The sequence below is a fragment of the Gorilla gorilla genome, chromosome 6 (genome assembly GCF_029281585.2).
Source record: "Gorilla gorilla gorilla isolate KB3781 chromosome 6, NHGRI_mGorGor1-v2.1_pri, whole genome shotgun sequence".
NCBI lineage: Eukaryota > Metazoa > Chordata > Mammalia > Primates > Hominidae > Gorilla > Gorilla gorilla.
Window position 1 is genome coordinate 19,243,505 of NC_073230.2, and position 27,077 is coordinate 19,270,581.

The 27,077-nt window shown below is 36.6% G+C and overlaps 1 protein-coding gene across 1 annotated transcript in view; it reads right to left on the reverse strand.

The window, feature by feature from the left end:
* Positions 1–26,491, reverse strand: part of THSD7A (thrombospondin type 1 domain containing 7A) — a 468,774-nt gene extending 442,283 nt beyond the window's left edge. Inside the window, exon 1 of the mRNA XM_004045112.4 lies at positions 25,997–26,491. Coding sequence (XP_004045160.3) covers positions 25,997–26,180 — 184 coding nt within the window. The 5' untranslated portion in view covers positions 26,181–26,491. The remainder of the gene's footprint in view (positions 1–25,996) is intronic.
* Positions 26,492–27,077: the final 586 nt, after the last annotated feature.

Genomic DNA, 27,077 nt, shown 5'->3' on the forward strand with positions numbered 1-27,077 from the left:
ATTTCTATTCAGAAGTGTTTTTATAGTTACTTACATTCAACATTTAAAATGCCAAAATATTTTTAAAATATGGCTCAGTTATTTTATATACATATATATAACTCAATATTTCACTTGTTTTGACTGTAACTAATGGATAACTTGTTTTGAGAAAAGGATATTGTAAATTATACTTGCCTTACTAAAGGATCTCAGATGTTTGCAAGTACAAAATGGAAAACTATTCAGTGACGGATTCTTTATTTTTATTTTGACCTTCATTAACAAAAGTAGTTCTAATTGTCACAATTTTTTGACCTACAATGCTTAACTTTTCAGGTTTTCTCTTTGATTGCTAAAGCACATTTAATTTTTGTAAACAAATTAGAATCTACTTAACACCCTATGATCAGCTGAATAATTCACGTAAGTCTTCCTCTGAGTGTTAACAAGCACCATGCAGGTCAGGAACTGTAGCTCCACTCCATGTTTTTAAAACATTGATTTTTCATTGTGCTCAAACCTCAATTTATGCAATTAAATTCCACATATACATTTTCTTTATTTTCAGGAAGAATAAAAATATTTAAATAAAGATAACTCCCTAAATTGATTTCAATGTACAAAATAAAGAACTTTTAGAACTGGGACTATAGAGTTCATCTTCCCAGAAAGATGGTAAAAAGGGAATACATTAAGGGTTATAAGCAGGGACTTCAGCTTTAGTCTACAGAGCTTAAAAGTGGTTGTGGGGATACAATATATATTTTTAGATAAATAAAAAGGCAGGAGTATTTCAGGCAATGCTGCAGGTGACATCTACACATTTACACTGCCTGAGCTAAGGGATGTTTCTAAATGAAACTTGAATGAAAAATATCCTTTATTAAAATAGATCAATGTTTTGTCCAGCAGTTCTTAGATGATCTACTTGTTACTGGTAATTTCAGAAAAACAGAGCATTGTTCAGAACCTGAGGGAAAGCAGGTAGAAAAGGTTCACGGACACTGGGTAGTGAGCCAAAGCTGGAGGAAAGGTGCCCAGTACACAGTTAAGAATAAGCAATGCTAGCCGCAAGCATTCCCCTCTGCTGCTAAAGTGTGCCTTTTAGGCCTTCTGAGTTCCTCATCTTAGATCTTTAGGTCTTTCTCTCCACTGCCAACCTCAGACCTCAAGTATAATTTCTCATTTGCACAAAATACTGAATGCAGCACTTTTACTTTTGTAGACTGAAATCAATCTCTCTCTCTCTCAATATATATATATATATATCTTTCTTCTTCTTTCTCTCTCACTTGTCTTATTTAATATTTGGTGTTGACATTATGACATGGACCCAAGTGATCACTACTAAGTACTTTTTTACTCTGAAGTGTTTTAAACAAACAGGGCATTTCCTAAGGAAGTTGTGTAGAATCTGTGTATTCCTTAGCCCTTCTCCACTGCACGTGGTAATTGGGGGCAGCCATATGGGTAGATGCCGTAGGAATCACATGATACAAACCTAGTACTAAAACCTGTGAGGAACCGGGTGTGAAAATGATCAAGGTGGAAATTTATTTGCGTCAATATTTCAAACTGGCTGTTAGCTACTGGTAGCAATAACACCCTGAAGTAAGTGTTTGAGAAAGGAAAGTATTCCCAAATATACTACTTATTTGGGGTATTAAGAGGGACTATAATTATTTTTGTAGTATTAATCAAGTAAAACCCTGCTTTCTTACAGATGATATGGAAAAAATATATAAAATAAAATAAAGTAAAATTATAAAACAAATTATTGATTTTATCAACTTTTTCATTTGAAGATTTATATAACAGTAAACCAAATTAGAATAACATTAAATAATGTAATTTTTAGTCTACCCAAGTCCCAAACTTATTTTGAATAAACCATTTTAGAAGTGACTTGAATTATTAATAGCACTAATTAATGGCTGAAATTAACGCAGTATACTTTTTATTTTTCATGAAAAGATTTATAACACCTAAAGCTTAGTCTCATATACTCTGTAAAAGATCACCTGACGTAAGTTTTAAATCAATAATATTTTGCTACAACTAAAATACATTAGCTTAAATTCACTTGTTTTTGCCAAAAATGTTGGTCTCCTGAAAAGCTAACTTTCTAAGACTATTTTCTCAGACCTCAGTAAGAACCAATAATTCTAAATTAAGTAATACCAAAATAGATGACACCCAACAAACAAAACACTGTCAGAGCAATACTGAAACTCACTCCCGTATCTGTCTTCTATGCTCCCCATTGTTTCCTGGTCCCAAGTACCCCAGAGGGTCTCTCACTGCACCACCCATCTATACATTTTTCCATACACAACTCTGTGGAAGTCTCCTCCATCCTAAGCTGTTCTGATTATGCCAGGGTGCTAACTTCTGCAGGGTGGTTTAGAAAGAGATCACACACACACACACACACACACACACACACACACACACACACTGCTACGGTTTGAATGTGTCCCTTCCAAAATTAAGTTGTTGCCAGTGTGACAATATTAAAATGTGGGGCCTTTAAGAGGTGATTAGGCTCATGAGGACTTCTCCCTGGTGAATGGGATTAAGGCCCTCATAAAAGAGGTCCACAGAGAGGTCTGCTCTTTCTTGTCCTTTCACCTTCCACTGTGTGAGGACACAGAATCCCTCACCTTCATAGAGTGCAGCCCTCACCAGACAAACGAACCTGCCAACACCTTGGTCTTTGACTTCCCAGCCTCCAGAATTGTGAGAAATAAATTGTCTGCTCTTTATAAATTACCCAGTATTGGGTATTCTGTTATAGTAGCACAAAATGAATTAAGGCACAACTATATACCAAAATGAAAAAATATAGGTGTTTCTATCATATTTAAAAGACACCGCTTTTTAAAAATTAATAATACTGAGATAGATGGCTTGAGATTTGTTGTGTTAGCAAAGGTTTTAAAACTGTTATGCCCAGTTTGGTCATGTAAACTAGGCTCTTTATTCTTTACTAGTACATGTATAAACTATAATAATTTGACAATCTGTATCAACAATCTTAAAAATATTCATCCTTTTAACTAAAGAACTGAATTTTAAGGAATGCACCATAAGGAATAACTCAGAGATGGGCAAAAAAGATATAACTACAAGAATATCATTTACAGTATCATTTCATAATAAAAAAGGTAATGACCTAAATAGCCAGTATTAAATGAATATTAAATACTTAAACCATACATATAATAGAAATACATACCATTAAAATATATCAAAATTTCTGGGAATATTTTGTAAAATAAGAAAATCATCATGAGTATTATGAAGTGAAAAACATGATATAAAATTATTTAAGCTAAATTAAGTTTAAGTAATTTATTCATTCATCAACCATGTACTGATACCTAGTATATAATACATGTTGAGTTAACAAAGATGACTAAGACAGCTTTTGCCTCAAGAAGTCCACATTTAAATGATAAGGGTAAGAGAGATACCTAAACAATAAAGTACCCAAAATCATTACCAGTAATTTGGTGGAGGCACACACTGAATGCACAGGTGAAAATGAAAATAGAGGATTGTTGTTAAAGTGCTGACATAAGTCAGGGAGGAGGATCACAAGAGCTTCACAGAGCAAGTGGTATTTGAACTGATTCTTGACAGGAGAGTAATTTTTGGATTCTGTAATCTTCTACTATTATAGTTGTGGCTGTCTGTTGCTTATCTATCAGGCACTTCAAAGATGATATTACATTTTACTCCTCACAAGGATCTTTCTTTTTTTGTGTGGTTTCCCATGAGTGTATACAAAAGCATAGTTCACTTATTGCAGGAAGATTTCCATAGCCTTATGATCACAGGCTTTGGAATGTATGAAATTTTATTTTTTTGTGAAGAGGAGCAATAAGAATTAACTATGGTAAATATTTCAGTAAGCATTATTGTATCTTAGGCAAGCCAGAGCTAAAGCACTTTCTAAACTCAAAGGAATTATTTTCAGTAATTTTGGAACTAGCTTACTTGCTTAATTTCTAGGCCTAACGTATATACTAACAACATATTTCTTACATACAAATGTTCATTGGTTTTCCTGCTAAGGCCCACAGTTGAGTCTTATATGTACCAAAGCATAAATGGTGTGATACGTGGCTCAAGATAAATAGAGCTGAGAATTGTATCTAATATTTGATTTTATTCTATATTTTGGGGCTCAAGTTGAAGGTAGTGGTTCTAGAACAATGGGCTGTATAAGAAAGTTAAACAAACCAACCATTTGGTCAAATGGCATGAAACTGAGGAACATGAAAAAGTATGGGATAGGAACAAATCAACATTTGGAACTCAAGCAGACAATCCTATGGAGACATTATAAGAGACTGATCAAGGAAATCAAGACCAGGTAGAAACTAGCTCTTAGCATACAGCTGGCAGATTTAGAAAGAACAAGAGGTAAAACTGGTAAGAATCCCTGATGTTGTTGAGAGCACCAGCAGGGAGCTGTCCTACGGTTTCATGGGTAGAGAGCGAGCTACTCAGAGTGTAAGCCTTTCAGATAGCTGTCTCTGTGCCTTCGCCATGTGATGTCGCTTCATCTCTCATCTCTCAGAGTTTTGCACATCCTTTGGAGGCCAGTACAAATGTAAATATCAGGCTTTTCTTGGCCCTTCCTTGCCCATCTCCAGCTCAGATAAGCTGGTCACTCCCCTTCACTGATAGCCCCGATTACACTGATTACAATGGCTATGTCTACATCTCCTTGAAAGATTATGAGCTCATACATGTCTATACTTCCCCATAGCTAAAGTTCAGTAAAATGTTTGTGCAGTAAATAAAGGGGCTTAGAGGGCACCACCCCAATGCTGCTGTTACTGTTATATATGTAATAGATCAAAATGTGGAAATGGGGAGAATAACTTTGCTAGAAAGAAGAAATAGCCAACACTTTGTCTTCACCTCAGATTTAACTTTCCATTCCAGATGCCTTAATATGATGCAACAAATAATAAGAGAAACACCATACACATGGACATGTAGGCAAAATTATTGATGATATTAGCTCAGCCCTAGGGTGGTTTAATTTCAACTTTCAGAAATGTGGATGTGAATAGAATGGTAAGAGTCTCCATACATTTTTGAATGTAGAAAACCATTCGGAAAAATTTCGAAACATTTAAATATCCCTTAAAAGCACACAATTAAATTAGGAAGACTAAAGACTCCTCAAATCAGGTTTAATTCAGCCTCCTGCCAACTAAAATTTTTCCCAGAATTTCCTCATTGTTCTATTACAGCAATACATTTCTATTCAAAATGAAGATGCTGAACTTCAAACTTCTGAAGACATTTCTGCAACACAATAAGCTGCAGATTAAATTATGTGGCATATGATGTTAATGTTAAGGATATTTTATTAGTTTACAATATTTTAAAACTTGGTGATTTGTGTGTAATGTCTCTTTTGTCCATTAACCAGACTTTGATTAAGAAAACAAATTTCCTATGCACATTAACCAACAGAATTATCAAGCACACACACACACACGAAACAATGCCATGCACTGTACACAAGTTATGTAAAGACCTTCAACATAGAAAGAATATTTCAAGTTTTCCTCTGGGTTGAAATTGCTATTTTTATACTTAAGGAGTAAAATGCTTTGTGTGCTCGTGATGCATTTAGGAGTAGCTAGTTTTCTTCCTCCTCAAGAGACTTTTTTACATTGGCCCGAGATTTAGGAAGAACCAAACATATATATGAATTCAAGTTAAAAATCCTATTGCACTAGTGGTAAGAGAAACCTACTATATAAATCGCTGAATACTGACAGTCCTAATTTTCATCTCCTTCATCACATGCCCTAAGATATATAGTGTCTTCAGAAAAGTCATTTTTAAAGTACACGAGACAGAATGAGAACGTTTCCAAAGCGTATTTACTGTAATGCTTGCAAAGGATTTCATTTGAATACATTTATACTAGTTCTTTTACCTGCAATAATAAATTTTAGCTCATTTCACAGCTGTATCCCATACAGCAGTGCACACTAAATATATCAGCTTAGCTGCCTGCGGACAAATATAATGATGCTTGCAGGTTTTCACTCGGATTCTTTCTGGGAAGAAAAGAAAAGGAAAACTACAGCTGGAATGCAATTCTCCCTTTAAAGGACACAGTGAAAGTCAGCATTTTCTATTGTTGATAATATGCCTATTCATGAAATTACATCAGTTTATATACTTGAAAAAGCTTTCCTGAAATTAAAGGTATACTGCAATATTGTATCAAAACACAACACAGGTGGTCAGACAAGGGAGGTGGGAGAGAAGAGAAAAGAACCACTGAGCATAACGAGAGACATTTGTAGAGACAGTGAGAGAAATCTGAGACTATAAAGGAGAAGAAAAGAAAATTGTGTGTGTGTGTGTGTGTGTGTGTGTGTGTGTGTGTCAGGGAGACAGAGAGAGAGATATGGGGACAGGGAGAGAGAGTGCCCTGTCAGGTTTTTTAGGAGACACACAGATGAAGAAGATTTAGAATGTTTTGTTGTGTGGTGTTCAATTTAAACTCCTGTGTTATTTACTTTCAAGAAAATTCACAGTAAAAATCTATATAACCCTTTACAAAATGAATTTTAAAATGTAAATATACTGAAACTGAATATTTAGTTATAGCTTGAAGCAGCACTTTATACTTTTAAATAAGATGCATTGCATCATGAAACAATATGGGAATATACTTATATTTAATTATAGGGCAACGGATTGTATAGATAAAATATGTTATCATTTACGTTACAAAAGTGAAGGAAACTATAAGAGAAAATGGTAAAATCTCAAGAACATGGTAAAGTGATCAGTCAACATATCACATAGACAAAATACTTTTCAAAACACGTCTGTAATCATTTACTCTATCTCCCTATGCTTGTGTGAAAATATTAAATCCAAATTTCTGTTATCACCTATTATTTATACCATATAATGCTAATTTAAGTCTTGGAGACTTATTCTTCACATAACTGGAGAGTATTTTCCCTGACCTTGGCTTCTTCAATCAAAATATTGAAGCATACTTTAAAGGACTTTATAGAAAATTTCATTTTTATGTATATCATAGCATCAACAGACACCATGATATATGTCCTGGCTGCTGGTTTTATACTAACCGTGTGGTTTGGGTTAAATCACTTAACTTCAGGTACCTGAGTTTATTCTTTCATGAAAGGAGAATTTATTATTAATGAAGAAATCATGAGAATTTAGTAAAAGAACATGTATGCATGAGTGCTTGGGGAATTATAGAGTACCATAAGAATACAAGGAAGTATTGTTATTCCATCCACTAAGCTGTAAAAAGGATGTAGGCAACTTCCAAAACAGGTTAGCATTGAAAGTTTTTATTGGTATAATTTAGATTTCTCTGCAACTTTAAAAAACAAGTGATAAGTCATGAGAGCTCTGCCATCCCAACTACTTTATTTTTTTCTTCATTGAAGACTTCACTACGCGATCAGATTAAAAACTTGTTGGCATCCTACTAAGTGTGTTCCTGATTATTTCAGCAGGTTTTCTTCCTAAATGCACTTTTATTCTTATGAATTAGTTCCCCTAAAACACTTTCCTATATTTTTAATTACTTATCTTCTAATTACGTGTTCTTAAATGACAATTATATCATAACCGAAATTCATAAAAAACATAGTAGGTATTATGCAGTGCTGGGTTTAAAAAACATGGCTCAGCTGGGAGTGGTGGCTCACACCTGTAATCCCAGCACTTTCTGAGGCCAAGGCAGGCGGATCACGAGGTCAGGAGATCCAGACCATCCTGGCCAACACGGTGAGACGCTGTCTCTACTAAAATTACAAAAAATTAGCTGGGCATGGTGGCACACGCCTGTAGTCCCAGCTACTTGGGAAGCTGAGGCAGGGGAATCACTTGAACCCAGGAGGCAGAGGTTGCAGTGAGCCGAGATAGCGCCACTGCACTCTAGCCTGGGTGACAGAGCAAGACTCCATCTCAAAGTAATAATAATAATAATAAGGCTCAGTTTGGCAGTTTCTCAAGCAATTAAAAATACAGTTACCATAAGATCCAGTAATTTAACTCCTAAGTATATATTCAAGAAATGAAAATACATATCCACACTAAAACTTGTACATGAATGTTCATAGTAGCATGATTCATAATAGACAAAAGGTAGGAACAACCGAAATGTCTATCAGCTGAGGAATAAACAAAGGCAGTGTATTTATCCAGTGGAATTCTGATACTTGTAAAACATGGATGGACTTTGAAAACATGATGCGAAATAAAAGGTGCTAGTCACAAAGGATCATGCAAGTTATGATGCCATTCATATGAAATGTCCAGACTAGGCGAATAGAGAGAAAAAGTAGATTGGTATTTTCCCAGGACCTGGGCTGATGGCTCAGGGATACAGGATTTCTTCTTGGGGTAATGAAAATGTTCTTGAATTGATTGTGGTAATGGATGCACAACTCTGTGAATATGCTAAAAGCCATTGAATTGTATGCTTTAAATGGGTGATTACATGCTACGTGAATTCTATCAAATAAAGCTGTTAAAAGAATGGCTCTGTGATGGCAATCCCAAGTACTCAGCATATGACTAACAAAGGAGATTCATCTCATTTATAATAACATGGCACAAAAGTAATTTTCACTCTAATTTCTACATTTTTCATAAAATACTCAAAATAATTTAGCTTTTAGACGATGCTATCAAGGTAGAAAATTACCTCAAGAAGAATGATCTTGAAAGCTCTGAAAACTTTCATCATGATTCGGGAAATCATGACTTTCATGATTCTGCAGTGCTTGATCAACCAAGGTTGAAGGACCACCTTGTCTGCTTCATAATATTTATTCTCTTCTTGTGGAACTTGCACAGCTGAAGCAGTTCAAAACCAGTTCTCTTATAAAACAAGCCAAGAGAACTAAAGAAATTACATTAAATCTTGCAGTAAGAGACAGGAAGAGAAATGTATCTTAGCAGCAGTCAAAGCTCCCTTATGTATTATTTGATTTCATAAATCCAAATCCATTTTGATGACTCTCCCATTAGAGGTATGCAGTCACCACAGCAAACTCTCAAAAGAAGCTGTTTGATAGAGTGATTGGATCTTCTGATCTTTGCTGCATTTCTGTGATTATCTGTGCCAGCTCATGAGCGGTAGATGCCTTAATCCTGATTACTCCTCTCTCCACAGGGCCCATGAACTAATGAGAACAAATGAAGCACAGTGCATAGAGAAATGTTGATGTTGGCTGGAAACATGGTTGCTCAGACACTTTAATTTGAATTTGTTGTTACATATACTTTCACGTAGCCATTCTCTAAAACTCAAAAAAAAAAGAATCTTTTAAAAATCTTTTCTACCCTCCATTTTTAAGCTTCATGTTTTTGAAGACCTCATATGATTGTCAAAGGCAAAGGTTGTCAATCAATGCCCCATAGTCCAATTTTGGCCCACTAGATGTTGCATTCAGCCAACGGTATTATCCTTTATGAGATTTTTTTGTTTTTAGTTGAACCTCGTCTCTGATTGCAAGTGATGGACCTGCAGCAGGGTAAGGGAGTGGTATTACTTCTCTTAACCAGGTAGTCCACAGCAGAGAAGAGTTCAGTATAGCCAGCCTTTATATCATGCCTCATCTACTCCCCTCATTTGTATTCCTTTTCAGGGAACTCATCAGGGATGAGTTCTATACCTGTACATATAAATATATGTACATATATGTAAGCTTTACTTATTTTAATATTACTTTAGTCAAAACTGCAGAGGAAAAAATAAAATATTACATCATTCTTATTAATAAACCTGAAAGGACGCTACACTATTGAAGTTACTGCATTTAATTAGCACTACCTAAGATAGCATTTCTCTCGGAAAGTTTGCAAGGAGAATTATAATAGTTCATTTAGATGAACAATCATATAAAGCTCACATATTCACATCTGGCTTAACATTTACAAATATATTCTTTCACTCCTGGCAATATTTTATAAACCCAAATGACTTGATCTCCTAGATTCTATGAATCAGAAAACAGCAAATAAACTTATTATTATGAAAAGACTGTGTCATCCATCCATTCCCTTCTTCTCCAAACTCATACCCATCCTTCTTCCCACCCCAAATTATTCCCTACTTTTTGTTACTCCAAACTTCTTTCTATCCCTGGACACATGCCATTTAATTTCTTCACAACTGTTCCTTCTCTGCCTGGGATTCTGTCTCTCTATAGCCTTTCTCCATTTTGTAAACTGTTTATCTTTCAAACTTGTGTCTTATGAAAGTTTTCCTTCCCTGTCTCATTTTGCAAGAGAATTACTCCCTCCTCCATTTTACATCCATATATGTTTCTATTTTTGTAATAAGTTCACTAGCCTCAAATAATTTATTTACACAGGATAGAGAACTCCATGCTATTCATGTTTGTTCCCCTGCACCTGACACACAGACCTTGCCATAAAATAGGTATTAAGTGCCTGCCAATTTTCCTCAGTTGAATTTGATTAACACAAACTGGGGAATAAAAGGTCACTTAATTCAGACTGTGAATGGAGTCCCCTGAAATAGTTATGCAATGCAATATATGTTTCTATATAGATACATGTAATCCACATTATTCCATCTGGGTCTGTTACCATTCCTGCCTCAATGATGTCATAATCAATGGAAACTATTTACAAGTAATGTTTTAGAGAAATAGTGTTCATGGATATGCTGGCAGGTAGATGCTACTAGAAAAGTACTTCTTGGAAATTTGTGCAAGCAGTGCAGTTTGAAAACACTGTACAGGCACCAGAGCGGCAAACACAGGAAGATGGTTAGACATAAAAAGGGTCTTAAGATAAAAGCAATAACTTAGTGGAAGGTAATGCAAGGACTTTTATAATAGCTTTTATGAGTGGGTTATTGAGGAACATAAGCTTGGCACAAAACTTTGTAAAATAAAATCTTAATATAAATTTTGTATAATATTTTAGTAAAAAAGTGTATAATTGCACACATTTTTAAAAGTCACTACTATAAATACCACATAAAAACATATTTTAGGAGGTATAATTTTCATAATATCAGGTAAAATTATGAAGTTCTGTGTGACAATTAAGCCATATATTATTGCATTATTTGCATGTGCCTGTATATATATTCATGCATCTAGATATGCAGACATGTATACATGTGTGATTATGCTTATAATGGTGCATCAAATTATTATTGTGATTCTGTCACAAGTTTACAAGTGCTACACAAATTTTAAAGAATGTACAAATAAATGGGTTGTAATGGACATGAAATAGTTGAATAGCTGTCTCTCTTTCAAGCTGGGAGACAACATTTTCATTTCCTTCAGAAGATTTTGAACCACGTATATTGACATGTGAAAGTAGGATATTCATATCACACACACACACACACACATAATGCATTTTAGGGGAGGAGTTTAAGAAAGGAAGTCTCATCACTCATCGTACACTTCCAACATCCTTTCATTCACAGCATCACCGAGCAGGAAAGTCTTGCCAAGAATAATCTCGGGTTTTACAAGCAAAGGAACTTTGGAACCCACAGTCCCACTTAGAGACTCCAACCTCCAGCATTGCCTACATGGCTAAGATATGCACAATCACAAGTAAAAACAAAACACTGGGGCAGAATGTCTCTGCATTTAAAAATCATACTTTGAACAACCTTACAGTGAGGCTGAGCTTTGTAATTACACTGTTGACTCTGACCAGAGGTAGAGAACAGAGCACTGTCAGATGCAGAGAAGCTTGACATTCATATGCAGATCCAAGGAGGAAGAGGAATCAAAGTAAAAAAGGAAAGGACACAGATAGATTCAGGAGACAAATTCTGTACCAGTGAGCAGTTCACACTAGGATTATAGCCAAGTAAGGGATAACATTTACTGAGCAGTTACTTGTGCCAGGCACCATCTAAGTACAGTGTAGGTTTATCTCAAGCTATCTTTAAATAATCTGTAGAGGTAGTTACTAATATCATATCACATGGTATAGCTACAAAATAAAAGTCAGAGATTAGAAATCATATTCCTAATAAATAACAAAATTAGGTCAAAATTCATGCACTTCTGGCTCAGAAGTCTGTTCTTAAACATCTTTTTACTGACTACACACACACACAGGCAAATGCACACAAACATATATTTATTTAACTAGTTATTGATTAGGTGCTTCTTTCATTCCAAGCTATGCATTTAATTCTTTGCAACTAATCTGGAAATCCCTGAATACAGTGGAACTCTGTAACATTTATAGTCACACTCTGATTTTTGTAGAGAAAATAAAAATAACTTTTAAATAGTGCAAATCAAATAGTCACTATTTGTGTTCTGATACCACTTCTTCTCTGGTACAATAGAGAACATACCTACAAACACATCCGTCTACAATACTCAGAATGTCCTGTTATTTGCTAGCGCTATAATAGCCCAAGGGAAAACATTTTATACAGACTACACAGAACAATTAGAAAGCCCTGTATTGGCCACATACCATAAGTTAAACTATTTTAGCTACATAATCAATGTCTGTGTCCAATACATTTGCCTGGGAAATTTAATTTTCCATCAAGCAGTATTGTTCTACGTTAGGCTGTTAATAGTGTACTATATTTCTATTCTTACGCACACCAACTATCCACTTCTGGGTCATTGTTTACCTATCTCCTTTCTGAGGGCGCTCAACAATATGTGTCAACGGGAAGGTCATGGGAGCAACCTAAGTAGCAGGCTGACTTAACAACTTGGTTTCCAGGTCAACTTACTAGGGCTTCAGCACAGTGGACCTTCACTGTTTCCCAGAAGTTCAGAAAAATGTTGCGTCTCCCACTTTTTCCCAGACAATGGCTGCCTCAGTGCAAAGCAAGGAAAAGTAGATATGCAGCTACATGATTTATTAACCATACCAGAGTCCACTAGGGATACAGGAGGTATGTATTATACTTGAAAATCTCACCAGCTTGTAGGCTTAACTTAATCTTTATTATATTTGCCCATTTCCTTCTACTTCGGGATATCATTCATCATGCCCAAGATATTCCTCTCAAGGGGGAACAAAGTGTAGGACCATCTACATTTATTCCTTACTTAATTCCCATGTGGTTTTTTTTCATTATTGAACAATTATCTTCAGTATGTGTCATTCTATCAGAACAATAAAAAGTGGAATATGTGCAGCACACTCTGGACTGAGACTTTGAACTCCGCCAGCTAAGAGTTAGCTACCTACTCTTGCTACTATTACTCCTACAATTAAAAGAATGCAGATCTATCACCAAAGAATATCTGCAGATGACAAGCAGATGAAAAGATGACAAGCAGATGAAACATCATGTTAGTAGGGAACTGCAAATTGAAACAAGATATGCATCCATTAGAATGGCTAAAACAAAAAATACTAAAAGCACCAAAAGTTGGTGAGGAGTGGAGAAATAGGAACTCTCATTCACTGCTGGTGGAAATGCAAAATGGTACAGCCACTTCGGAAGGCAGTTTGGCAGTTTCTTATAAAGCTAAATATATTCTTGCCATATGATCCAGCAGCATGCTCCATGGTATTTACGCAAATGAACTAAAAACTTACATCCACACAAAAATATGCACATGAATATTCATAACTGCCCAAACTTGGAAGCAACCAAGATGCCTTTAAATAGGTAAGTGAATAAACAAACTGTAGTATAGCCAAAGGATGGAATATTGTTCAGCGCTCAAAAGAAATGAGCTGTCAAGCCACGAAAAGGCATGTAGAAAACTTAAACACTTACTGCTAGTGAAAGATGCCCAACTGAAAAGGCTACATACGGTATAATTCCAACTATATAACATTCTCCAAAAAGCACAAATATGGAGACAGTAAAAAGATATGTCTTTGCTAGGGATTTGGGAGGAGGAAGGGAGAAATAGAAGGAGCACAGGGAATTTTCAGGGTAGTAAACCTATTCTATATAATATGGTAATGGTGGATAAATCTCTCTACATATCTGTTAAAAATCCTTAGAATGTGCAATCCAAAGAGTGAATCCTAATGTAAACCATGGACGTTGGTTAATAATAATGTAGTAATATTGGTTCATCAGTCGTAACAAATGTACCACACTAGCGCAAGATTCTGATAGTAGAAGAAAATAGTGGGAGAATGGGAACATAAGGCAACTCTGTACTTTCTGCTTAACTTTCTGTAAGTCTAACACTGCACCAAAAAGTCTATTAAAAATAAAATCATTTTAATCCAAGCATCGCTCTCCCACCCTACCTCTGCCCCCACCCCACACACCAGTAACAGATGAGAAAAACAGCTAAAGCCCAATGCGTTGTGTTCCGCTCAAGAGCTGGGCCTGACCCCCGGGCTCCACCGCCAGCCTCCTCTGTCCAGTGGAAGGCAGCGCCAGGGATGCCTCCCGCGGTAGTACAATCTGCATGGCTGGTGAGGGGTGGGGGTAGGATTTTTCAGAATCTTCTTGAGGTTCCTCTGCTTAGCTCCTCGCCAGCCATCTTCCCAGCGCCTCTCTCCCCTGGGCTAGGAATTCCGTAAAGAGTGGACCCTACTCGGTTGTGGGCTGTAAACTGTCCTTCTCTTCTCTGTTCTCTGTCCCACTCTTGTCGTCTTCAGTCTCCCCTTCCTCCCCACTGAACTTCTCATGGGCCCACTTGGGGCTGGTGCTTGATTTCCAGAACATGAACCGGCCCTGACCCGGAGGTCATCATGCAAGTAATACTTCTTGCTTTTGGGTGTGTAATCTAGGTCCCACTCCTCTTACCGGTTTCTTTTTTGAAAATCATTGTTACTGTTGTTATTGTTCCCAGAGTAGTTGCCTCTGTCCTGGCCTCTTCCTCTGGCTTGAAATTGAAAGTTTCCTCGAGCTCTGCCACCTCCTCTTTCACTTGGACCCACAAAGACTTTGGTCCCCAGTCTCGGTGTCTCAAAGCCCGTGGTGTTCTCCTCTCTTTTCTCTGTCTCTTCAGTGTACTCTTCTGCTTTGTAGGAGTGAGATGACCGGGAGGAAGAGGAGGAGGATCTGGACGTGCCTCTCGCTCTCCGGTGCTTCTTCTGCTTCTTTGATCCTTTATAAGTTTTCTGTTTTCTCAGCTGACCTTTCCCTTGAGTGGCTGGACTCTTGGGAATTCACTGATTCTCTAGATTTACCTCGTTGAAGATCTCTCCTTATGTTTTTTATGACGTTCAATATCAAGGCGGAGATCAACAGGATCATCTTTGTATTTTCCCTCAGCCTTGTAGCCAGGTTTTCTGGGACTTTTCATTTCATCACGAGCCAAACCATGTTTTATGAAAGTACTGCGGGAAATGTCTATTCTCCTGTATCTTGTTTTTGGCTGCCTCTTGCTCAGTTCCTCTCTTTAGGTATTTAGTAAAGTGTTTATGTAATGTCATTCCTGAGGACCCAAAGTGATGCTCTTTAACATGGTGAACAATGGTCACTATATGTTGGGCTAACAGTTCTGAGGGTCTTCGCTGAGACTGAGCTGACTGTATGTGCTGGAAAATGGAACGAAACTCCTATTGGAAACCAACAGTTTTGTTCTTAATTTCATTTCATTTGGAGCTAAGAGGACTAATTTGATGACTTTTTATCTCTTCTCCCTTGCCCTGATTTTAAAAGCCCTTTTTTTTTCTTTTATTTTTTTAGGCATATATAGTAACATTAGAAACATTTAATTTGGGAAACTTGGATTCTTAAAAGAGAAAACAGAACATGTAAATAAACTTTGAAGTGTTCACCTCAAAAGAAAAAAAATAATAATTTTAAAAGAATGCAGATAATTTGCTTGATTTCTCTTTTCTCTGTGCTGTTTTTCTCTCTTAAAATATCTCACTTTTTCCCCAAGTTTTATCACTCTTGCATAGCTTTTCCTGAATTTACTAATGTGACTCCTTCTATGTGGACCATCTCTCTCTGACGTCCCCTGTGACTTGGAACCTCCTACAAAATTACCCTACTGCATGTGACATTTGAAAATTATTGTTCATATAAGGGAACACATTTGTGCTTCTTCTCCATCTGCCTTTATTTCATTTCCTTTCCCATAGCATAACTTTGATATAATAATATGGGCATAATAGAAACAATACCCCAAAGGTTATGATTTCACATACTAAACTGTAAAATAACAACTAGCTCAACAGCTTTTCTGGAGGATGCAATGGCATCTTTTTGGCTAGGTCCAATTATGCATCAGAAACAATAGAGAGGTTACTTTTTGGTATCATTGCTCCAAGTATTACCTAGTTTCCCTCACCCTTTCCCAATATGCCATTATTTGTACAAATTTATAGGGTACATGCGCAATTTTGTTACATGCATAGGTTGCATAGTGATCAAGTTAGGACTTCTAGGATATCCAACATCCAAATAACGCACATTGCACCCATTAGGTAATTTCTCATCATCCATCCTCCTCTCCCCTCCTAGCCTTCCCAAATCTCCTTTGTCTATCATTCCGTTCTCTACATCTATGTGTACAAATTTTTTTTACCACCACTTATGAATCAGAACATGTGATATTTGACTTTCTGTGCCTAGCTGGTTTCACTTAAGTTAAAGACCTCTAGTTCTATCTACATTGCTGCCAAACACATAATTTTATTCTTTTTATGGCTGAATAGTATTATATTGTATACATATACACCACACATTTTCATTGTCCATTCTTCTGTTGATGGACACTTAGGTTGATTCCACATCTTTGCTATTGTGAATAGTACTATGATTAAGATGAGTATAGGTGTCTTTTGATATATGGACTTTTTTTTCCTTTGGGTAGATACCCAGCAGTTGGACTGATGGATTGAATGGCAGTTCTATTTTTAGCTCTTTGAGAAATTTCCATAGTGTTTTCCATAGAGATTGTAATAATTTACATTCCCACCAATCATGTAGTGGATATTGAGCACTTTTCCATATACCTGTTAATCATTTGTATGTCTTCTTTTAAAAATGCCTATTCATGTCCATTGCCCAATTTTTAGTGGGATTTTTAAAAACTGAGTTATTCAAGTTCTTCCAGTATATTCTCATAAACAGTATATTACAATATCTAGTATACTCTAGATATTAGTCTCCTGATGGATGAATAGTTAGCAAATATTTTCTCCCATTCTGCAGGTTGTCTGTTCACTCTGTTGATTATTTCTTTTGGTGTGCAGAAGGTTTTCAGTTTAATCAAGTTTCATTTGTCTACTTTAGTTTTTGTTACCTGTGACTTTGAGGTCTCAGTCATAAACTGATTGCCTAGACCAATGTCCAGAAGAGTTTTCCATAGGTTTTCTTCTAGTATTCTTATAGTTAGGGTTCTTATGCTTAAGACGTTAATCCCTCTTGGGTAGATTTTTGTATGTAATGAGAGATAGGGGTCTAGTTTCATTCTTCTGCATATGGAAATTCAATTTTCCCAGCACCATTTATTGAAAGGAGAGTTCTTTCTCCAATGTATGTTCTTGTTGGCTTTGTCAAAGATCAGTTGGTTTAAAATATGTGACCTTATTTCTGGGTAATCCATTCTATTCCATTGATCTATGCCTCTACTTCTATACTAGTACTATGCTGTTTTGGTTACTATAGCCTCATAATATAATTTGAAATTGGGTAATGTGATCTCTCCAGGTTTGTTCTTTTTGCTTAGGATTGCTTTGGCTATTTGGGTTCTTTTTTATGGCTCCATATGAATTTTAGGATTCTTTTTTCTAATTCTGTGAAACATGGCATTGGTATTTTGATAGAGATTGCATTGAATCTGTAGATTTCTTTGGGCAGAACGGTCATTGCAACAATATTAATTCTTCTCATTCATGAGCATGGGATGTTTTTCCATTTGTTTGTGTCAATGACAATTTCTTTCATCAGTGTTTTGTAGTTTTCCTTGAAGAGATTATACATGTCTTTAGTTAAATTCATTTATAAGTATTTTATTTTTGCAGCTATTGTAAATTGGATTATTTTCTTGATTTCTTTCTCAGCTAGATCATTATTGGTATATATGAATGCTTTTAATTGTTTTATCACTTCCCATTAATATAAACTTTTTTACTGTTTGGGTACATAGGAACTACATGCATGGAAACCACCTGGGTATTTCATTTTTTGATCTAAGTAACCAATGAATTCTGAGAACCTAATTGTGCGACGTACACCAAGAAAGACAGACAAGATATAAACAGTAGTGTTTTTTAAAAATAATTCAAATGATCGCCTATGAAGTAAAAATGAAACAATGCACAAAACAGAAACAATTCTACTGTGACAACATTTAATGCTGTCATCACTTGAATGCATTTTAAACTATCAATGTAAAGTTCTGATGAAAAAAATTAGAAAAGATATCTACCTTATGACTCACTGGCACCTCTACTTCACAGTCTGCACTGTCTCTTGTATTAGGAAAGATATATTTTCTCAAGTGCCACATGCTCAGTGCCTCCTTCATTAAGGGCCAGTCTAATGTGCCTTTATATTAATTCTAAGGGATCCTGTCCTATATATTCACTACACTGAGGGACTTCCAACACTCTCTTCACAAAGAAACTCCACTATCCAGTATTCTCATTCTAACTCTTATCAGAGGTCAAGAAACTTGTATTCCTCCTAAAAGGACCCAAACTACAATCACACTTCACCAATAACCTACTCAGAATCTCTTCCTCCCACCATCAGGCCTGTCCTCTATACAGTAATAATGGGCAGAAGAAAATCTAGATTACGTGCCATCCTATTGTACTCTTAATCTCAGCTATGATTGAGGGCTGCCATCATTTTACAAACCAGATAGTTGTGTGTAATTTTCAGAAGGAGTAATCTAAGTTACTCCAGTTTCACTGAAACAGTTAAAGCCTCATACAATTCCCTGAGAATTTGACTTTTTGATCCAACCAACCAATATACTTTTAATGAATTCTGAGCACTGATGGTGTTATATAAATTACAAAAGAAAAAAAGACAAGACACAAACTGCAGTGGTTTTTAAAATGTATTTAAATGATCACTTACCAAGTAAAAACAAAGCAATGTATAAAATACAAGCAACTATCCTGTGACAGCATTTAATTTAGAAGTGATAGGTGACAATGTTAATTTCAAGAATGTAAAATATCAAATTTTTGAGAAATCCCCTGAGATACAATAATAAAATGAAGTATAAAAAGTTCTATTTACATAATTAACCCTAAATTTGGTGCTCAAAACATTTTTATAGTCTTTGGTAACTGCTGTCTACACATAAGTGCCAAACTAATAAAAAATATGTCTATAATAAAATAATTTCTTTCTATATTTGTTTTTTTTTTTTGTCTTTCATGCTGTCCTTTAGTTGGAGAAAACACATAAGTATGTTAGACCAGTAAAATTTCTGCAACTTATGTCATTTTTAGGGGAATAACTGGTAAAGAATGGTAAGAGAACTAACAGTTTTTGAATGTCTGCAGCATTTAGGTCACGGTAGTACATACTTTCTATTTATTACCTGTTGAAAAACTTCATAAATGCCTTCTTACATCAGAACTTGTGTCATTGTTCTAAGGTGAAAAACAGAGCCAGAGAATTGGTCTAACTTAGCCAGTCAGGTAGAGGTAAGATGTAAACAGTGGTTTGTCTGATCTCAAAGTCCGTGTTCTTTCCATTCTATAATGGTGTCTCCCTTATAACTTGGAGTATCTACTGGTCTGGTTAACTGTATCAATTTGTATCTTCTAGTGCATTTACTGGAAAAGAAAAGATGCTTAAGAGAAGGCTAATGCACATTATTGGGCTTGCTCCAGGTCATAAACTTAAATAGTTTTTGTACCATCTGACAGAACAATAGCAACAATAAAAACTATCATTTACTGAACTTTTAATATGTGTCAGGCACTCTCCTAGTACGTTACATGCATTACCACATTTAAACCTCAGAAAACCCCTATAGAATGCATCCCATTAATCCATATTGGAGATGAAAGAAAAAGATTCAGAGAGATAAAATAACTTTTTAGGTAACATGAATAGAATATTTTCCATCCATGTTGCCCCAGATTGATTAACGCTGACGCTCATGCTCTGTCTATCCTATTCCATCCTTCTCATTCTTGAAATTCAGAAAAATGACATTCTGAATAAAAGTAAATTGTAAGAACAATTGAAGTTTAAAACACTTGTATTGGGATAATGCCACCTCATTTTATGACTACCTGGAATGATATCCCTCTCTCCTTTGTTACTTAAAGATTGGTAGAATTAAAATAGATATATTTCCATATACATTGGAGAATATTTTATATGCAGAGTAATAAGTACTATTAGCATAAGTACACAAAAGTAAAAAAAGATAACATTGTTTTTATTAAAGTTGAAGAACAAAGGCATAATTTTAATGCAATTACTATGTAAAGGACACAGTGACTGTCAGTAATAGTAATGTCCTGCATTAGATAAATCCAGTTCGAAAGTGTTTAATGTGAGTATTCTCCTTGAGAGAAAATACATACCTGTAAATACTCTATCACCTCAATTCTAAATATTGGCTATTATGTACGTGTTTCTTGGATTCAGTGTAATTTCATCATGATAAAAATAAATTCAGTTACTTCATTAAGATACTTTTGAAAATATATCTATGACAGAAGTTGATAAAAGTTTATGTATTCAACATTTTTTGTCTGATTAATGCTAAGTCAGTCGCGTTTTGCTCAATTCATTGACACTCTTAATTTGGAATTGCCAAGTGAATATAACTAACAATAATTATTATAGAAACAATCTCATATGCTAGAATAATAAAAAGTGCAAATGTCCCTGTAATCCCAGAACTTTGGGAGACCAAGGTGGGTGGATCACCTGAGGTCAGGAGTTCGAGACCAGCCTGCCCAACATGGTGAAACCCAGTCTGTACTAAAAATACCAAAATTAGCCGGGTATGGTGGTGGGCCCCTGTAACCCTAGCTACTCGGGAGGCTGATGCAGGAGAATCGCTTGAATCCAGGAGGCAATGATTGCAGTGAGCCAAGATCATGCCACTGTACTGCAGCCTGGGCAAAAAGAGTGAGCCTCTGTCCCAAAAAAAAAAAAAAATGCAAATGCCATTAACACTTATTAGTAACAGTAGTTATTCATCTTTCAGTAATATAAATGCTATGCCTCTTGTGTGTATGAAATGTTTCCCAATTATTCACACAAAGATAAGTTAACTTTGAAATGACTGTGATACAAAAGTGCTGAAAATTTTAACTTTTATGTTTTATTTATTTAATTAATTTTTAGAGACAGGATCTTGCTCTGTCGCCCAGGCTGGGGTACAATGGTGTAATCATGGTTGACTGTAAACTTGAACTCCTAGGTTCAAGCAATCCTTCCACCCTGGCCTCTAAAAAGCCGTGGGATTACAGGTATGAGCCACCATGCCCAACAGACTTTTATATTTTAATAAATAATTTTTAATACCTGAAATTCTGGGGTTTCCTCCTTATAAAACAACATTGTAGTAGAGAGACTTACATACCACTTAGTTATTCAACTTTATTGATACTGTATCTTTTCTACCATCTTGTTTTTTATTCAATCAAGTTTATATCTCTACCTCTATACCTAAAATGTCGTTTCCCAAAACACTGTGAATTATCTTACCAAGTCCTCATACTTGATATTTTCTAAAATATTTTAGAATTCCTTTCCTAGCCTTTCTAAACTTTTTAAATACTTTTTGCCACAATCTCCTTTATAAAATACCGTCTTCGTCTAGTGTATCTTGTCATTTGCCTTGTACCTTTTCTGGCCATACTTTCTTAGACTGTTTCTCTAGATCTTCTCCCACTGTGGCCCTTTATATCTCAATATTCTCTGTGAAATATCCTGGCTCTTCTTTTCAATATTTTCTTTGCTTTAATGATCCCTCCCACTCCCATGGCTTGAAATATACATTTATTGAGTTCCACGCTTACACCTTCAGCCTAACTCCTTCTCCTAAACTGAGTCACCCATTCACTAATTTTCCCATGAGATATATTAGTCTAAATATGTCATTGCTACCTCAAGCTCAGTATATCTGAATTAAATTGATATTCTTCTTCACAACACTAAGAAATCTGTTCTTCCTTTTTTCATACCCTGTACCTCCATTACTGACTACAGGCATGAAGAAAACCTTGATGGCATTTTCCTACTTTCCCTGGAAGGCACTGTGTCTTCTGCACCCTAAATCTAAGCTAACATTGCTTCAGTGTGACCTCAAGCCCTCTTCTACTCACTCTTCACTATAACTTCTATTGTCCGAGTTCTGTTTCCCTTTGTCTCTCAGTCAACGACTCATGTCACTGGCCTTCCAGCTTCTAAACTCATCTCTCTTCATTCTAGACAAACAAAAAAATATCACTCTTCTGCTCAAAGTTTACAGTGGCTACCACCTACTTATAAGTTAAGGTCCAATACCTTACCATTGTTTGAAAGTTTATTGATAATCTGGTCCTAACTCACTGGATTGGCATGAAATCTTTTCATTGCTATCCAACATCCTGGGCTTGAGGTGCTGTGTACTACCGGGACTTTCAAGATCTAGGAAAGCTGCTGTGCCTTTTCATTTTTATTTTTTTTCTTCTCTCTGCTTAGAATGGCCTTCTACTCCTTCCTCAGTCAAAAGCCACCTCATCCTTCAAGACCCAGATCATATATTAAATTATCTTTGCGACCCTTCACACCTCCTTTATCAGCCAAATAACCTCTTTGTTCTTATAATGCTCTGTTCATGTGTATGGTATGCCATGCTGTAATTGTGTACTTATAGTGTTGTTTAATTGTGAGTTTCTCCTAAAGCCTGTAATCAGTTGAATGAGAATTTTTTTAAAAAAGTCAATTGTGAGTTTCTCAATGGCAGGGATGGCAGTATCCCATTCAGCTTTCACCACAGTGGTTACATATTTTAGCTCCTCAAAAACTCTTTGTTGTGAGTTGACTTAATAAAGCACGTATATAGATAGATGGATAGATATTTAACATTACATATAATGTATAAGTAATAAGTAACATGTATATAGTATATGTATACACACATGTGTACAGTTGGCTCTTGAACAACATGATTTGATTTGGGCAGTTCAACTTACATGCATTTTCTTCCACCTCTGCCACTCCTCAAACAACAAAACCAACCCCTTATCTATCTTCCTCTTCCTCCTCAGCCTATTCAATGTGAAGACGATGAAGATAAAGACCTTTATGATGATCCAGTTCCATTTAATGAATAGTAAATATATTGTCTCTTCCTCATGATTTTCCAAATGTCATTTCCTTGTCTCTAGCTTACTTGATTGTAAGAATATAGTATATAATACATATATAAAATATGTATTAATTGACTGTTCATGTTATCTGTAAGGCTTCTGATCAATAGTTGGCTATTAGTAGTTAAGTTTTGGAGAGGTCAAAAGTTATACATAAAATTTCCACTGTGCATGTAGGTCAGGACCCCTAATCTGTGCATTGTTCAAGGGTCAACTTTATATACCCTTATTTGTTGTATATATATATATTTATGTGTGTATTTATAATATATGTATCTGACATATGCATTCATATCTATGAAGCACTTTAGGGGTTAAAAAGGCCCTTAGATATCATTTTATCTATTTAATGAGTATTACAAAATAGGAAGCCAAGAACCAAAGTCATTAATGTCTTTACCAAAGTTCTACAGCATGTTAGTAACATACACAGTTAGAGTTCCTGTCCCAGATTTTCATCCAGTGTAACAACTTTCACTACATCACTTTAATTCAATAATCTCACCATTAATATGATTCTCTATAATCCTCTGTACCAAGACCAAGCTTACCCTATTGGAATAGATATTCTGGAGTATCTCACCTCTTTTCTCTTCCAATTCCCTTCTTGACTCTTTATTTTCATCAAGTGATACACACATAGTGATTCTGTAACTTCTAAATTTTCATTTATGGTATATCTTTTTCCTTTAAATATTCTCTACTTCTTTTGAGAACTACGTTCAACTCCTTTACAGATATATTAAAGTCTCCTTTCCCTTTGGTAAAAAAAAAATAAAGAAGTCATTATTTTGCTTTCCAATTGAATGAACTATTTTTTTTTTTTTACCAAACCAAGGATCACCATTCAATAAATATCTTTAACATCCTCATCATACTAGCTTACATTTGCATACAGCTTTGAAGTTTACCAATCACTTTCTCATAACTCATGTGATTTTCACACACTGCAGATAGGCAGAAGAAGGTGTCATTACATTTACATGCAGTTGAGAAAACTAAGAGTCAAAAGTTAAGTGAACTGCCAAAATTCCTGTAGCTAGCAAGAGCTAGGACTGGCACTGGAATCAAGGTCTCCATATCATTGTTTCTGAGAGCTTCCCACTATTTTAAACTGTTTATTGGCTTGTGCTCCTACCATGACATTTATGATGACATATATTGACACCTCAGATGCTGTACAGTGAATGTTGGCTGGGCTCTTTTCCATCTGAATTATTGCTTGGCTCTTGTTACTTTGCTAGTATAAATTTCAACTAGGCAATTACTATTTCATCCTACACTGACTTACCTAAGAAGCTCTCCCCAAGCATCCATATGATACCATTTAATGGTAAATTATAATTTGATTAATGTTTGTCATTATGAATGTGCTTTTAACAAGTAAAACCCTAGCTTACGCTAAACTAGAGATCTTCAAATCTTTGTTTCAAATTGAAATAAATTAATTTTATTTCATTTGAATTCATTACTCAACTGATCTTCAAACTTAAGGTGTTAGCAAGAATAATCTTGCTTTTTAAAATGTGTATATGTTTCATGTAATATTCTAAGACAAATTGTGTACTTTGACTTTAAATAAATTTCTGTTTAATCTCCTTACTAAATTTCTGGATAGCTGCAACTTCTTTAAAAATTCCAGATATCGACAGTGATGCAATTGTAGAGTACATTGAGCTGTCTCTTCAGCAGTGGTGCAGAGATGGGCTGAAGCAGGAAAAGACACCCACTCCCTGAAACTTGTTTGCAACCCCATGACGAATACATACTTTCCCTTTCAACTACAACATTCTCTTAATGTTTGGCCTGACCAAGTTATTCTTAAATTACCCCCTAGCTCTAAGCGACAGGAATAATCTTTCCCCATTTTATTCCTATGAACATGTGAAGTTTCAGGTCCGCTAAGGAATTCTCAATGTTTTTTTAATGCAGAGAGAAAGCGAGCCCGCAGAAAAGGGGTTGGTAATTCCTCACTCCGTATTGTTTTCCTGCCTGTCACGGCCCCCGCCAGAAACTCCAAGCATTTTGCCAGGGGGTAATGATGGGCAGTTAGTAGCTGCTTTTGTTGAATGGTTGAAAAACAGAGCAAAACAATTCTCAAGGAAGGAAGAGAAAGTTTGAACCCAGACATCCTAAAAGTTGTACACTTTAAAAATCCTCCGACTCACTAGTTAATAATTGAGTTTTCAGTCTTTCCTGAAGGCTCACTGGAGCCCCATTTGCCTTTAATCGTTGGAACCGCCCTCACTTGGCTTGTTTCTGAGGTGTCCCACATATCACAAAGCTTAAGTTAACAAATTCAACTCTATATCCACAAATGTCATGACAGTGAGCATATTGCTTTGCCTAAAGAATAAAGACTGAGACTAAACTCTTTGCTTGTTCTTTGCTAGAAATCTGTTTGAGAAACTCCTAGTAGAATGAAAATCCAGGGGTTAAAAATAATGCACTTCATTATGGAAGTGCGCGTTGCCCTCATTACAGAGCTGCGAGAGAAATATTCCAGCTACTCACTGTTGCCTCTTAGTCGTTATGCTTTTCTTCCCTAATTGCATCGGACATGACCTATTTGCTTCCTAAGAAATCACACTTTTTACCTTAGGATACCAGCATAACCAAGCCATCCAAAAGCACCGGGGTCCCTACAGAAGCCCACCAGCTCCTTAATGTGGCCCCAGATGTGAAGATGGGGAAAGGGTAACTCCGTCCCACTTACCAGTCTTCCACAGATAGAGGGTGGGCGCCTCCGCCTCGCCCTGCGCCCCAGCCCTGCCGGCGCCCGGGCGTAGCAGCAGCAGCAGGAGCAGCGGCAGCGGCAGCGGCAGCAGCTGCAGGACGCCCCGGCGCGGCCCCGCAGCGCCCCGGCTCCCGGACGCCCAGCGCCTGGCTTGCAGCCCCATGCCGCCTGCAGCCACTCCAGGGTCCAGAGCCGTAGCACGCTCGGCAGGGAATTTTTCTCCGCTCTCGTAACGTCTTTTCAAAGATTACAGAAAGCAAAGCTCTTTCCTGCTATTGTTCGCTTCAGATGAGAAGGAGGGAGAGCGCGTCTAACACCAGGGAACAATAGCGTCCGCGGTGGTGGCCGTGGCCGCTGCCGCCGCCGCCGCCGCCTCTGGCGGGGATGCTGCTGCCGCTGCCATTCCTCGCAGAATGGCAGGTCCCCGCGGCTCCGGAGGCAACTGTCCTCAGGGGGCCCCAGCTGACTGAGCAGGTCTGCTAGGTCTGGGAGGCAGCGCAGCCCCCGCCAGCTGGAGGGGGAGGAGGGGGGCGTGAGCCCAAAGGAGCAGAGGGGGCTGGAGGCAGAGGGAGGCGAGAGCGCGAGGGCGAGAAAGGGGGCGAGCAAAGGGGAGAGGGGCCAGCCAGGCGACACCCAGCTCCGACATACCCGCCTAAAGAACTCCGGTGCACATGGTGCGATGAAATATGTTTGGAAGGATGCACCAATAAAAAGAATCATCACCCAGCAGATTTCAGAATGACAAATAACAGGCATTGATATTCACTGTCATCCAAGGAGTCAAATGCTAGATCTAGTGGCATGCTATTCTTAGTACGTATTTACACAAAGCATCAGTGTTTATTATCTATTTTTAAGCCATGGCTTCTGAATTACTTTGTGTGGGGAGCAGTATTTGAGATCAGGTGTGAAAACACGAGAGCAGAAATGTTTACTTGTCAAAATGCACTTAAACACTTCTTTAAATGTTGTTTTTAACTTAATCTATTATCAATAAAAATATGAGCAATATTAATGCTCTGTGACAAATCAAATTGTCTTTTAATAGCCTTTAAAACTG